The 15,204-nt window shown below is 30.3% G+C and overlaps 1 protein-coding gene across 1 annotated transcript in view; it reads right to left on the minus strand.

Moving 5' to 3' along the window:
• LOC145269871 (A-kinase anchor protein 10, mitochondrial-like) overlaps positions 1–15,204 on the minus strand; it is a 165,610-nt gene that overhangs the window by 19,022 nt on the left and 131,384 nt on the right. Inside the window, 3 exon segments of the mRNA XM_080125615.1 lie at positions 2,644–2,721; positions 8,081–8,270; positions 8,391–8,502. Coding sequence (XP_079981741.1) covers positions 2,644–2,721; positions 8,081–8,270; positions 8,391–8,502 — 380 coding nt within the window.

A 15,204-nucleotide genomic window follows, 5' to 3' on the forward strand; every position in this document is an offset into this window, starting at 1 on the left:
TAAAAAAGGCGCAACATTGCAGTGATGGAACAAAGGTTGGAGCTTAGTTGAAAGTACGGCACCTTGATGTATCAAATTCAATTTGACAAATATTATTTTTTTAAAAATTCAATTTGAAAAATCTTATTTAAAAAAAAAATTAATTCAATTTGCAAAATCTTATTTTAAACAAAATTAATTCAATTTGCAAAATCCTATTTTAAACAAAATTAATTCAATTTGCAAAATCCTATTTTAAACAAAATTAATTCAATTTGCAAAATCCTATTTTAAACAAAATTAATTCAATTTTCAAAATCTTATTTTACACAAAAATATTTCAATTTGCAAAATCCTATTTTAAACAAAATTAATTCAATTTGCAAAATCCTATTTTAAACAAAATTAATTCAATTTGCAAAATCCTATTTTAAACAAAATTAATTCAATTTGCAAAATCCTATTTTAAACAAAATTAATTCAATTTGCAAAATCCTATTTTAAACAAAAGTTTCTGATGTATTTCATCCATTTGTTGACATTACTTTTGTCATCATCGGGTTTCGTCTGCATTCAAAAAACAGTAATGAATGAGATCAGTCACAGACCACCAAACAGTAAACATGATCTCCTTTTGGTGAAACTCTGGCTTTGGGAAGTGTCATGGAGTTTCGTCGGCATCTAACCACTGAGCTGAGCATAGCCAGTTGTCGTAAAGAACCCACTTTCCAACACAAGTCACAACCCAGTCGAGAAACTGGTCATTTTTGTTGCGTGAAAAAGGAAGATGATACTTTTTTAAATGACGTATCTTTTGCGTGTCGTTCAATTTGTGAGGCACTCATCAAGTTTTTGTTTTTAATCTCTCTCAAGTGGTTGGAAATCATCGTACGTCACATAAGATGGGTATATTTGCTGATGGCATCACGCTCTAGAACAGGTATGAGGGAAAACAAATGAACACATATCAAAGGCAATGGTAGAAACACTAGAGGAAGACCTCCAATCTGTAGTGGAATGGGGACAAAAACGGATAATCACATTCAACGCTGCCAAGACTAAGCTCGTTTCCTTCAATAATTACATGAAACCTTTTTAACCACCAATAGCTGTGACTAAAGATTCATTAGCTGAAAGTAATTCAAACTACTCAGCTTAATGGTCACAGGGAACATGAGTTGGTACAGATATATTGAGAGCATTGCCAAAGCTACTGCGAAAAGGTGGGCTCTTTGTATTGTGCTAGAAAGTTACGCCTGAAAGTATCACCATTCGCCCATGTATGGAGTACTGTTGTCACATTTGCTACTAGTCTCTCACTCCTGGCCAGGGTTTCAAAAGAGTCGCCAACCTGACAGGCCCTGAACTGTCATCAAAGCTTCAACTCCTGTCCAATCAACGAAATGTTGCATTCCTTTGCCTGTTCTACAAGCCATTTTAATGGTGAAGGCTCCGACGAACTACAAGCAATTGTACCACCTCAATGTAAATACCCCCGACAAACTCGAAAAGCAGCAAAGTTCCACCCTTGCATGATAGACATCCCTAGTTGTAAGAAAGCCTTCTACTCTAATAGTTTCTTCCCTAGAACTGCTAGACTCTGGAATTCCCTTTTGGGTTGCTGCTTCTCCAACTGTACTGACTGACTGACTGTCCCCTACATCATAGTGGCACTGTGTCTTGTTTGGGGTGAAAATGTAATAACAAAAAAAAAAAAAACAGAAGCAAGTTCTCAAATATGCATAGATTGGATTCGATGAAGGCCCTTAATGGATCGTTGTCAACATCCGATGGCTGACCACTATGCTCTTCATCTTCAAAATTCATACTGATCGCCTCATTAGTTTAGAAATAAATTCTCTACATGCAAATTTATAGAAAAAGTGATCTTGTTCGTGTGTCTGAGGAACGATCTCTACCAAACTACTCTGTCAAAATTTGGTCTAAAAACTTGAAATGTAGGAGATTTGGAGCTGTGGAACAAATTCAATTTGGTTTTAGCCAGTAAAAATAGCTGCTGAAAAAACTTGGAACTACAACTTAAAATGATCTTCTACACATGTGCAAAAATACATTGATATGTTAAATTTTAATGTTTTTGTTATTAATCTGATGATTGCTCAAACAGTACCAAATCAGGTTGCAGAGCTAAATGCTTTGGTTTCAATTCTAGCTCATGGCATGCAAGTCATTTTCTTTTTTTTTTTTACTTTTTAAATCATTATTATATATTGGGTAAAATATATAATCAATAAAGATAATAAAGATTTTAATAATAAATACGAAATCTGCATTAATTAAAATATTAAAATATATTGAAGCATACTTTACGATCAGGCAAATAAAATACACATACTTAACTTTAAAATAAAAATCAAACACTGCCCCTACCTTTTCCACCGCCACATGCATGAAAGTTTTTTTGTTTTACAAAACTTTTTTTCGCCACAAATACAAGGATTGCAAAGAAACTGATAAAAAGAACAGAAAAACAACCGTAAAAAAAAAAAGAAGCCAAACAGGGATAAGGTGACTGCGAGGAGGAGAGTTGTGGGGAGTCGGAAATCAGATTATTTAGCAAAATCAAAAATAAAGCAAAAAATAAAAAAAAATGGGGAAAGGGTTGCGTTTCAATAATGTTGTTGTTGACAAAACTAAACTCACGGTTCATTGTGGGTCGGATGATGAGACGTGTCAGAGGTCGAAGAATGGCAGCACAATGATGATGCTGACGATGACGATCTGGAAATAACACACGTGTCGGATAAGAATGACGGTCAGATGTGAAGGGAAACAAAAACAGTAATCATTATTGAAGGGCACACACACACACACATCCGCTCAATCTTCACCCTCCTTAAAATAGTGCTTAAATATGTGTGGTTCCTCTCAAAGAAAAGTACCTTGGTTTTTCCAGAGCTCTCAAAATGCTAATAATAAAGAGTCAAAGAGAAATTGCTCCATAGAGGGAGGGGGGGGAATCTTTATAGGATTGGACAGCAGAAACGTAAAAAAAAAGTTAAAAACAAAAACATCAATTTTCAGACAAAATCCTAAGAGATTTACAAAATGCAAAAGACAGCCACAAAAAGTTGGAATATTCACAACAGACAAACAAAACTTTTTAACCTAATTGATCCCTCACCGTCTGCTAAACTTCATCCTCTGTCCCATCACTGCAGATGTTACAGGAAACAGGGCTGTCCCCTTATTAGATAAGTGAAAATGAGATTAGGATAAGCCGAGACTCGAACCTTGTAAGCAACGTTCAGAAATAGAATGTTAGAAATTGGAATGTTAAAATTTAGCTATTGTTAAATTTTATATAAAATAGATTTTGTTTGTATATTGTTTGTATAGTTTGTATATTGTTTATATTGTTTGTATATTGTTTATATTGTTTGTATATTGTTTGTATATTGTTTATATTGTTTGTATATTGTTCGTATATTGTTTATATTGTTTGTATATTGTTTGTATATTGTTTATATTGTTTGTATATTGTTTGTATATTGTTTATATTGTTTGTATATTGTTTGTATATTGTTTATATTGTTTGTATATTGTTTGTATATTGTTTATATTGTTTGTATATTGTTCGTATATTGTTTATATTGTTTGTATATTGTTTGTATATTGTTCGTATATTGTTTATATTGTTTGTATATTGTTTATATTGTTTGTATATTGTTTGTATATTGTTTATATTGTTTGTATATTGTTCGTATATTGTTTATATTGTTTGTATATTGTTCGTATATTGTTTATATTGTTTGTATATTGTTTGTATATTGTTTATATTGTTCGTATATTGTTTGTATATTGTTTATATTGTTCGTATATTGTTTATATTGTTTGTATATTGTTTGTATATTGTTTATATTGTTTGTATATTGTTTATATTGTTTATATTGTTTGTATATTGTTTATATTGTTTATATTGTTTGTATATTGTTTGTATATTGTTTGTATTGTTTATATTGTCTGTATTGTTTGTATATTGTTTATATATTGTTTGTATTGTTTATATTGTTTGTATATTGTTTATATTGTTTGTATTGTTTATAGTGTTTGTATATTGTTTATATTGTTTGTATTGTTTATATTGTTTGTATATTGTTTATATTGTTTGTATTGTTTGTATATTGTTTGTATTGTTTATATTGTCTGTATTGTTTGTATATTGTTTATATATTGTTTGTATTGTTTATATTGTTTGTATATTGTTTATATTGTTTGTATTGTTTATATTGTTTATATATTGTTTGTATTGTTTGTATATTGTTTATATATTGTTTGTATTGTTTGTATATTGTTTATATTGTTTGTATATTGTTTGTATTGTTTATATTGTTTATATTGTTTGTATATTGTTTATATTGTTTGTATTGTTTATATTGTTTGTATATTGTTTATATATTGTTTGTATATTGTTTGTATTGTTTGTATATTGTTTATATTGTTTGTATATTGTTTGTATATTGTTTATATATTGTTTGTATATTGTTTATATTGTTTGTATATTGTTTATATTGTTTGTATATTGTTTATATTGTTTGTATATTGTTTATATTGTTTGTATATTGTTTATATTGCTTGTATATTGTTTATATTGTTTGTATATTGTTTATATTGTTTGTATTGTTTATATTGTTTGTATATTGTTTATATATTGTTTATATTGTTTGTATATTGTTTGTATATTGTTTATATTGTTTGTATATTGTTTATATCGTTTGTATATTGTTTATATCGTATGTATATTGTTTGTATATTGTTTATATCGTTTGTATTGTTTATATTGTTTGTATATTGTTTATATTGTTTGTATATTGTTCCTCAAAATGAGCGTCGAACGAGATAACAAGATGTTCACTAATTTAAAATATAATTAAAATAAGGACGAAAAGAAAAATTGTTTTCTTTTTTGTTTTTTGCATGAGTGTCAACACTTATCAAGGCCCAAAGCTCACTCGAGGATAACGTTTAATGCATGTACGTTGGTCTGTAAGACAACATTGTGGTGATTGTTAGTGGTAAAAATTGGGTAGCAGTGGACTATTTAAGGAGATAACTAAAAAAAAACTTGTTTACCTAAGACTTGAACACAACCATGTTGTAGTCAGCTGGAAAGCAGACCCATGGTACAAAGTTCCCCAAGCAGACAGTTCTAGGAATAAAGCTTTGTTCATGGAATTTGTGTTTAGATTTAGCACAGATAGAAAGTGGAAGGAAACTGTTGATAGTGGTTGCAACTAGACGAGTGCTTTTTAAGAAAGTTTGGTGAGGGGGGGACTATAGATCGGAGCTCAGACAAGCACTTGCCATTGAAAATAATGATAGAGCAGTCTCGCGACGTCTCTTCTGTGGGAAAGAGGTTACAGGGAAGAGAAAAGAGCATCATGAACTACGATATGTTTTCCAGGTTTTAATAACTGCCTTAATTTTTTAGGTTTTGAAATCCCTGGTATGAAATAATGCTAGAGAGCTACATATTTTGGTTTCAATTCTGATGACACCATAGTCATGTATAGTTTTTTTTTTTAACTTTTGAAATATCATTACTATATTATTGGGTACAATATATTAATCTTCCACATACAGCAAAAACAACTTTATAAGATACTAGCATTTCAGCCTGGCATTGCCCGAGTGTTTGGAGGTGTATGTTGAGCAAAAAACAAAAAAGTGGTAGGCTCGAACCGTACCGCGAAGGAGGAAAAGAACAGGAAAAAAACGTGACGTATTTGTTGTTACAACCACCGTCAAACCAGGAGTGACGTATTTGCTGTTACAACCACCATCAAACCAGGAGTGACGTATTTGCTGTTACAACCACCATCAAACCAGGAGTGACGTATTTTCTGTTACAACCACCATCAAACCAGGAGTGACGTATTTGCTGTTACAACCACCATCAAACCAGGAGTGACGTATTTGCTGTTACAACCACCGTCAAACCAGGAGTGACGTATTTGCTGTTACAACCACCATCAAACCAGGAATGCCGTATTTGCTGTTACAACCACCATCAAACCAGGAGTGACGTATTTGCTGTTACAACCACCATCAAACCGGAAGTGACGTATTTGCTGTTACAACCACCATCAAACCAGGAGTGACGTATTTGCTGTTACAACCACCATCAAACCGGAAGTGACGTATTTGCTGTTACAACCACCATCAAACCAGGAGTGACGTATTTGCTGTTACAACCACCATCAAACCGGAAGTGACGTATTTGCTGTTACAACCACCATCAAACCAGGAGTGACGTATTTGCTGTTACAACCACCATCAAACCGGAAGTGACGTATTTGCTGTTACAACCACCATCAAACCGGAAGTGACGTAGGTTTTAATTAAGGCTAGACAATCAAAAAGAGGCGATGACTTTCGAAAATATCGGCGAAAAAAGCAACCCCTCCCTGTAAAAAAGTTCCCAGTTGAAGGTGAAGAAATTAATGTTTTTAGCCAATTTTTCGGTATTTTTTGTCTGAAGGATCGAGCTTCAAATGATACTCATCTTGTAAAAATCCGTCGCTTTTGTCTTTTATTTATTATTTAAAAATAACTAATATTTATTCTCTAAAATTATGTTAACGCTTTAATCTACAATGAGTGTATTTGCATTTTTAATATGAAACTAACTTTTTACGATTTTTTTAAAAAATTTTTCTTAAAGGCAAATTCAGGTTGACAAGTGAAGCATTTTTTTTTACAAGGGAGTCACCACTTATCAAGGCTCGAAGGCCACTCGAGGATAAGGCTTAATGAATGTAATGAATGTTAATGAACAAAGTGCAGTAACCGTTAATGATTTAAATTGAGTAGAATTTGATTATTTAAGGGGACGATTCAACAATAATTTGTTAACATTGGATTTGAAGGCTACGATATTGTAATCGACCAGTGGAACAGATGAGCACTTGCTATGAAACTAATGATGGAGTAGAAACAGGCTGAAATACCACATTTGAATCCAAATATAGACATCATCATCACCACCACATGCTATGAATTATCTTCCTTACATTTTAGGCCTTTTTATCATCATGTTGTTGGTTCCGGGGAAAATGCTGAGTAACCTGAACATATGTTTGCAAAAGAGAATTTGTTACGTTAGAATGTAACAGGAATGTTAATTTGATAGAATGGAATTTAGAAACACGTCAAGAATTTTAATATTGATGAGCTGATAAACAAGAATACCTGACATCACGCAATTGTCGTGAGTTGATTACGTGTTCACTATGTCATCAGAAGGAAGATCTTTTTGTATATGTTAGGTTTTTGTTTTTTTCGTTTTTTACAAGGTGGTCACCACTTATCAAGGCCCGGAAGCCACTCAGGGATAAGGGTTATTGCAAGTACAGTACGTTAGTGTGGAGATTTAATGAAGTGTTTACTTAAGGGGATGGTTCATCAGGAATTTGTTTATGTTGGACTTGAAGACATCCAGGTTTTAGTCAGGTGGGAAGCAGGCAGACGGAACAGAGTTCCACAGGCATGCAGTTCTAAGAAAAAAGCTTTGTTCATGGAATCTACGTTTTGATTTAGGCACAGATAAAGGTTGGGGAAAATTTTTGAAAGTGGATTCAGCTAGATGTTTTATTTTTTACTGTTTATTCACCCGAAATAAGGCACAGTGCCACTAAGTCATAAGTGGTTACTATTTAAGGACCAGATTTGCAGCAATACTATGTAGGGAGTTGAGCAGCTAGATGTCTTTACATTACACTTGAACTTCTACATGTTAATACAGTCAGGGAAACAGGGACCCGGAAGGGAATTCCAAAGTCTAGCAGTTTGGGGGAAGAAGCTATTTAAGTAGAAGGCTTTCTGGCATCTAGGGGCCTCATAGAAATTTCCAAGTTGGTATCTGAGGGTGCGTTTAACTCACTGGGGGAGATACACTCCCGAATCAAGACGTAAATCAACGGGAAACTACCGTCTTTACCTGACTGTCCGAGATTCCAATGGACTGTTTGCCGACACTGTTAAAATATGCATGTATTGGATACATATTTTTTTTTGTTTGAAATTTTGGTATCGTGTGTGTGGCAATAACAGGGAGAGAAGAGTAGGGAGTTGTACGTACCCTGGTGCACTACGCTTCCATAAAGAATCTGGATTAAGAAGCACCGAGTCGATGCGCAAGTCAACTTGCATTTTATTCAAAGCCTTCTTCAGGTGGCTGGTGTCAGTTGCCAAAAGGGTGTTGCGGGAACCAACACTCTCTGCACCGGTACTTTGGCTGCCAGCACTATGTTCCGACGAAGCATCACTCCCTAGGGGGAGAAAAAATGATAAAGGCAAAGTTAAAATATTTAAAGAAACGAAGAATGCAGTTTGAAACGACTAAAGTGGTCGTATGAGAAAGGGGTTGGTGGCATCGTGTCAAAACTTACCGAGGCGTTTTCTCGATTTCTGTGGCAAGTCATTTGCAAGCTGAACCGTGTTGATTAATTCTGACAAGAATTTATAATAAAGATCTCCACTGAGAAAACTAGGGAAGTAGACCTGAAAAATAAAACAAAAGACTTTTGAGAATGGCAGCAGAGGTCAAAGGTTGGAAATAGTCCAAATTTCATATTATGACTAATTTTTTCTTTTATTACTTTTGGAATTCTTTGGAGATGATTTATTTATTACTGATTTATTAATTTTTTTTATTTATTAATTTTTTTTATTTATTATTTATTACTTATTTATTAATTTATTATTTATTAATTTGTTATTTATTTATTAATTATTCATTAATTTATTAATTAATTTATTATTAATTTATTGATTTATTATCATTTATTAATTTATTATCTATTTAATTAATATTTATTAATTTATTAAATTATTTATTATTTATCTATTAATTTATTAGTTTTATATTTATTAATTTATTTATGTATTATTTTACTATTTATTTATTAATTTATTATTTATCTATTATTTATTAATTTATTTATTATTTATTTATTAATTTACTATTTATCTATTACGTATTAATTTATTTATTAATTTTCGAACTATTATTTATCTATTACGTATTAATTTATTTATTAATTTTCGAACTATTATTTATCTATTACGTATTAATTTATTTATTATTTATTAATTTATTATTTATCTATTATGTATTAATTTATTTATTATTTATTTATTAATTTACTATTTATCTATTACGTATTAATTTATTTATTAATTTTCGAACTATTATTCTTATCTTCTATTTGTTGTTTCATAACGTTTCAACTATTTCTCTGGCCTTCGTCAGGTTGTAAACTGTGGTGCACTGGATAAAGATGTTGAGTAATGTCTGCAGATAGCAGTTTCAATCCTACCCAAAGCCAGCCAGAGGGTTAGTTGGCCACAACCTGGTGAGACAACAACAACTATGGAAGGCAGTAATTACTGAGGATAAGAGACTCTGCATTCCTATCCCATTGCAGTTAATCACCTGACGAAAGCCAGAGGAATAGTTGGCCGAAATTTTGTGAAACAACTATGAAGATGAGGATAACAGTCTGCTAATAAATAAGACAAATGTTGTTGAGAATCAAATGGAAATAGCACTTCTACCTATTGTATAAAAGGAACTCTGTGTGTGTGTGTGTGTGTGTGTGTGTGTGTTCATTCCCTATGGATTCAGAAACGGCTGGAACGAATTTAAAAAAATTTTACATGAAGGTACTTGATGTGTCTGGGAGTGTTCTTATGTAAGTTTTGTATCGGAATGCATCTGATAAGTATCAAAAATCGATAATCCAAAAAAAAAAAAATCAATTAAAGGAACAGTTCAATTTTAAACAAAGTTAACACTTTTATACAACCTAACATCACAAGTGAATTTGAAAAGTTTTATCACCACACAAGCAGAAAGGCCCAGCCTATAAAATCAACAGTAGATTCTTTTATACGACAGGGATACATTCGAAATGAATATTCTATTTTAGAGCAAACTTGAACCATGATACTTGACTTTTGTACATTTAATTTTAATCCCAGTGATTATGTAAAAACTAATTTAATAAAATCAACAGTTGCTTCTGTATCCGAACACCTGCCCCGATTTGATTTTGCCAAATAAATCTTTTATTTCATCTGAAAAAATTTTTGTTGTTCTGGAATAACAAACTTAATACTGTCCGTTTTTGCGCTTTCTTTTAATGTGAAAAGCAGCCTTGAAAGTCCATCAGTCAGAAATGATCTTATCCCACGTATCATATCAAACGCTTCCCCGATTAGTGCCGATTCTAACAACTAAATTTAGAAGTGGATCTTGGGTTTAATTTCAGCAGCCGTGTAACTATAGCATCCCTTATTTTGTTTTTTTTGTCCTCACATTCCATGAGAAACGTTTCTGACAAAGGGAAAAGAATTGCTGTTTTCTGATTCAGAATCTATTCTGCATAATATTTATCGTTATCAAGTTTTTGACCTTGAAGTTTTTTTTTTTTAGTTCCTTACATCAAGTGATGGCTGAAACAGAAATGAAGTTAAACAATAAGTTGTTGGAAATTGATGGGAGAGACCAATATATATATATATATATATATATATATATATATATATATATATATATATACACGTTATACATGCATCAACTCAAACATTTTGAACATTAGACAATGACGAACAGGAGATTATGACAAACACGTTAACACAGTAAAAAGACTCATTCATACACACCCATAAACATATACACCCATAAATGTATACACCCATAAATACATACACCGATAAATATATACACCCATAAATAATCACACACCGCAATATACAACATTTTGGTGTCGGCTATACAACACGATTTCCATTAAAAAGAATAAAAAACAAGTACCATATCAAATATTTTATGATGTCGGAAACACTGCTATTCATTTTACTTTTTGTTTCAATCGTCTTTGAAGTATTCAAGATCAAAATTAGGAATTCAAAATTTTTTGATCATCTGACCCGTCTCTTCTACATTCATCAAGTTTGAAAAACATTAAACAATTTCGCCAGAAAAAAAGTTCAGTTGCAACATTTTATTAGCGTGCTGGGGCAACGCAAGATAACCCTAAACGATTATCATTATTGATCTTGTTAAATGTTATGTAGAGGAAAATAATCAGAGAAAAATTTTGAATAAAAAGGAATGTTACAAAAAATATGTCAGGAATTTTAAGCCGACACTAAATGCTTAGATAAAACAAATATAGTAAATATATAAACAATATATATTTAGCTTTTTTTTTTTTTTTTTACAATCATAATCGATTAATCGGAATCGTTAATCGTAAGAATCGTGTATTTTGGGAGGAATCGGAATCGCATCGTTAAAAAATACCTTAATTTTCCGATTCCTTCATTACGATTCTTTTAGTCTGATGTTGAAAAAAAGAAAAAAATTTCCTGATATTTCTAACCGCAAGAGAGAAATAAAAAGAAACCAAAGAAATTCATTATTAACAGGGCAATGCTTAGTGCCCCTCCCTTACAAGGTTCATTCATTCAGATCTATTGTAATCAAAACTACAAAAGAGTTAACTTGAAAAGAAGTATGCAGGGCTCTACATTGCGAGTAAAAATTAAAAAAAAACGCTTATCTTTTTGGCGATTGTTTTTTTTTTACTGACAAATCTTCTAATACTGAATGAAAATGCTTTTTCAACTTATATTTTCTTAAAACGAGCAAAGTCAAATTATTTAAACAGTAAAAGGTTTAATAGAACAATATACTTTTTTTTCTTTTTTTAAAAGAAGGCTTTTGAAAGAAATATCTCTAAAATGAAATTGATCACGTTGTATTATTTCGCAAAGTTTTGACAGTAGTCGGTTTCTTTTGAAGTTTCAAAAAAATCGACCCCATACCTATCTCTTCCAAACCTAAAGTTATTAAATAACCCCTTCGTTAATTTAAGGGTAATTAATTCAATTCAGTCAAGTTTTTTTTTGTTAATTTAATTGAAATAAAATCCATTATTTTTTTTTTCTCCAGAAAGATAAAACCCTGAATTTGATTATATTAAAAGCAGAATAATATAATCTTTTTTCTAGAATTTTAAATTGAAAATTAAAAGTGTTTTGCGCAGTTTTTTGCCGAACGAAAAAGAAATTAATATATATATATTTTTAAAAGGTTTTGTAATCAATTAATTTTTATGTCTAAATAATATTTACGATTAATTAAATAATTTCATTTTAAAAAGTATTTATAAATAGAATTTTACTAAGGACTTATAGTTTAGCAATATTGAACCGCATCAACCATGTGTGAATTGAACACAGTCAACCAAAAAAAAATTCAAAAGAAAATGCGGGTTTGTATTACTGTAAACATAGATTCGAAAAAGTTGTCAAAAAACAAATATATAACAAATAAATGTTATCAAAGGCAAGATAAGTTATTTTTCTACCTAACTGGATATATTTTTCGGGTTTTTATTCAATGTAACATGTTTATTCAGCTCGAAAAGCATACAGTGTTTACCGATGTATTGGAAAATTCAAAATGGCGCCCGACACTCTCTTTAACACAGTAAGTTCAGGAAAAGATGTTATAAATAATAAACTATACAAAATACTGCTAGAAACTCGCTCAATATATGTTACCGTGACATATTTTGACATATATTCGGTGTTTTTTTAATAGTATTTTGTCTAGTTTATTATTTATAACACCTTTTCCCGAACTTACCATGTTAAAGAGAGTGTCGGGCGCCATTTTGAATTTTCCAATACATCGGTAAACACTGCATGTTTTTCGAGCTGAATAAACATGTTACGTTGAATAAAAACAAAATAAATTATCCAGTTTGGTAGAAAAGTAACTTATCTTGCCTTTGATAATATTTGTTTGTTATATATTTGTTTTTTGACAACTTTTTCGAATCTATGTGTACAGTAATACAAACCCGAAAATGCATATTTGCATTTCATTATGTAAACTTTTATACATTGGTTTCAAAAATTAAATTCTATAAGTTTTTTTTGTTAACTACCGGTTGGTACAATTTACCGCCCCATCCCTTTATATTTTTTTCTTTTTGTCTTTTTTAGCGGATTATTTTCAATTAATTATCCAAATAAGTGACTAGCTTTAAAACAAAATTTAATAGTAAATTATTTGTTTACAGATAAACTGAATTTTCTAATATGGCCCAAAGTCCAAAAAAAAAGTCTTTTTGAAGATGATGAGTTGAAAGCCATTTGCAAAGTCTGTCAAATTAAAATATTGCGAGGAATAAAACCATCTAACATGACCACAACCAACATGTTAAAACATTTTACTATGAAGCATCCAAATAAATTGGAGGAGCAAAATAAAAAAGAAAAGGAACAAAAAATTACCAACTAGTCACTCAGAGCAGTTTTATTAGTGAGGGTCGAAATCGCAGTGTCTTTTTTTTTTTTTTTTTGCCTACGTCACCATCTAGGTGTCACCATTTTTTTTTTTAACCCTCCTTAACTTCAAAGAGTAAATACAATATATACAACTAAAAAAATAATTTTTAAAAATGCTGATTCCATTCATGAAAAATTCTTTTAACTAAAAATTAAAACTTAGGTAAAGATAGCTGACTGACAGCAACAGGAGCACTGGTTAACTACTGAACCACGTGGAAAGGTGTAGGGGGGGGGGGAAAGGAAATTAAATGATGATAATAAATTATGATAACCGTCTTTGAAAGGCACTAAACTCCTAAAATTTACTTCTTTAAAATTTTAGGCGGCACTCCCCGGCGATTTTAAAGCACTCTCTCTCTCTCAAAAAAAAAAAAAAAAAAAAGATTTAATTTTTAAGTTTGGGAAAGATATATTTATTATAACCAAATTCCTGTATGAAGACTGGATCTACTTTATTGGACGTTAATTTGTGAGATAAGTAATTTTTCAATGTTTAATATGTTTTAAAAGTTTCAATTATCAATTAAATTTTTTTAATTGCATTTATTTTTCAATTTATTTTAAAAAAAAAACAGGGTTTTAAATGTATTTTTCAAGGTAACAAGCTTCGAAAGAAGTCTAATAAAAAAAAAAATCACTTAATTTTTAATTTCGACAACCCTGAGAATTTAATTATTAAAAAAATATTGAAATGTGACATTTTTTTATTTAACATTTCTATTAGTTCAATTAATTTTCTTTCAATAATTCATTTCACTCAACAAACTTCACCATTTTTTGTTTGTTTTTTTGAATCTTTTTCTGTAATTTTGGTAATTATGTTTGCTCAATTTTATCTAGTATTTCATTTGTTTTTTATAGTGGTATCATTTTTATATGTGTTCCTTTGATATACCCTATTTCAAAATTAGTTTGGCTAAACTTATTCTTCACGTTAGAAACAACGTGTAAAAGCAATGAAAAAGTAAGAAAAAATAATAGGTGTTAACTACTCCTTGTGAATTATGGAGGTCTGAAGAACTGCCGTCACAAATACAACTATCAATAGCTAAACAAAAAATCGTTTTTGAAATTCCTTTAATTGTAACTTTTCGCTATACCTACCTTTTGGTATAAAACACAAAAACTTTCGATTAATGGTATTTCTCATATATGGTCGTTAACTTTGGAAAGGTTATTTTGTATCTACGGCGCCATGTCACGTGGTATATTGTTTTTTTTTTCATTACGCACATTCATTTATAAATTATTAAATCAAATATTTATCTTTTTTATATTTAATTAGTATATATTTTCTTTCTCTTCCGCTATATTTTTTTTATTTAATTCATCAAATCTGTTAATAATGAGGACCAAAATAATGAATCGTGTGTATTTATTCTCTAATTTTCTTGTTTTTGTTCTGTTATATAAATTCTATTTTATTTGTTTTTTCTCTGAAGGATAAATTCTATTTTCTTTGAGTTTTTTTTTCTGTATTCCAATTAAGTAAAATAAATTTTCTCTAAAATAAATTTTGCTAATTTTTCCGTTTAGTTTACTATATAATAATTTTATTTAAACCAAAACACGACGGTGTAGACATAAAATATCTCTTCCAAAGTTAGGGAACATATTTGGGAACTACCGACCATAAGTATAAAACTACCTGGTATATTTCAAAACAATAAATTCCCTAGGAATCGGAATTGTACTTGGTATCGGAATCGTTAATCAATATTTTCCTGGAATCGGAATCGTATAAAAATTAGGAATCGTCCCAACACTAGTAAATATATAAACAATATATATTTAGCTTCTTTTTTTTTTACAATCGTATGTATATATGACACT

Source organism: Euprymna scolopes, chromosome 45, assembly GCF_053919585.1.
Source record: "Euprymna scolopes isolate OS-2025 chromosome 45, ASM5391958v1, whole genome shotgun sequence".
In the NCBI taxonomy this organism is placed as follows: Eukaryota; Metazoa; Mollusca; class Cephalopoda; order Sepiida; family Sepiolidae; genus Euprymna; species Euprymna scolopes.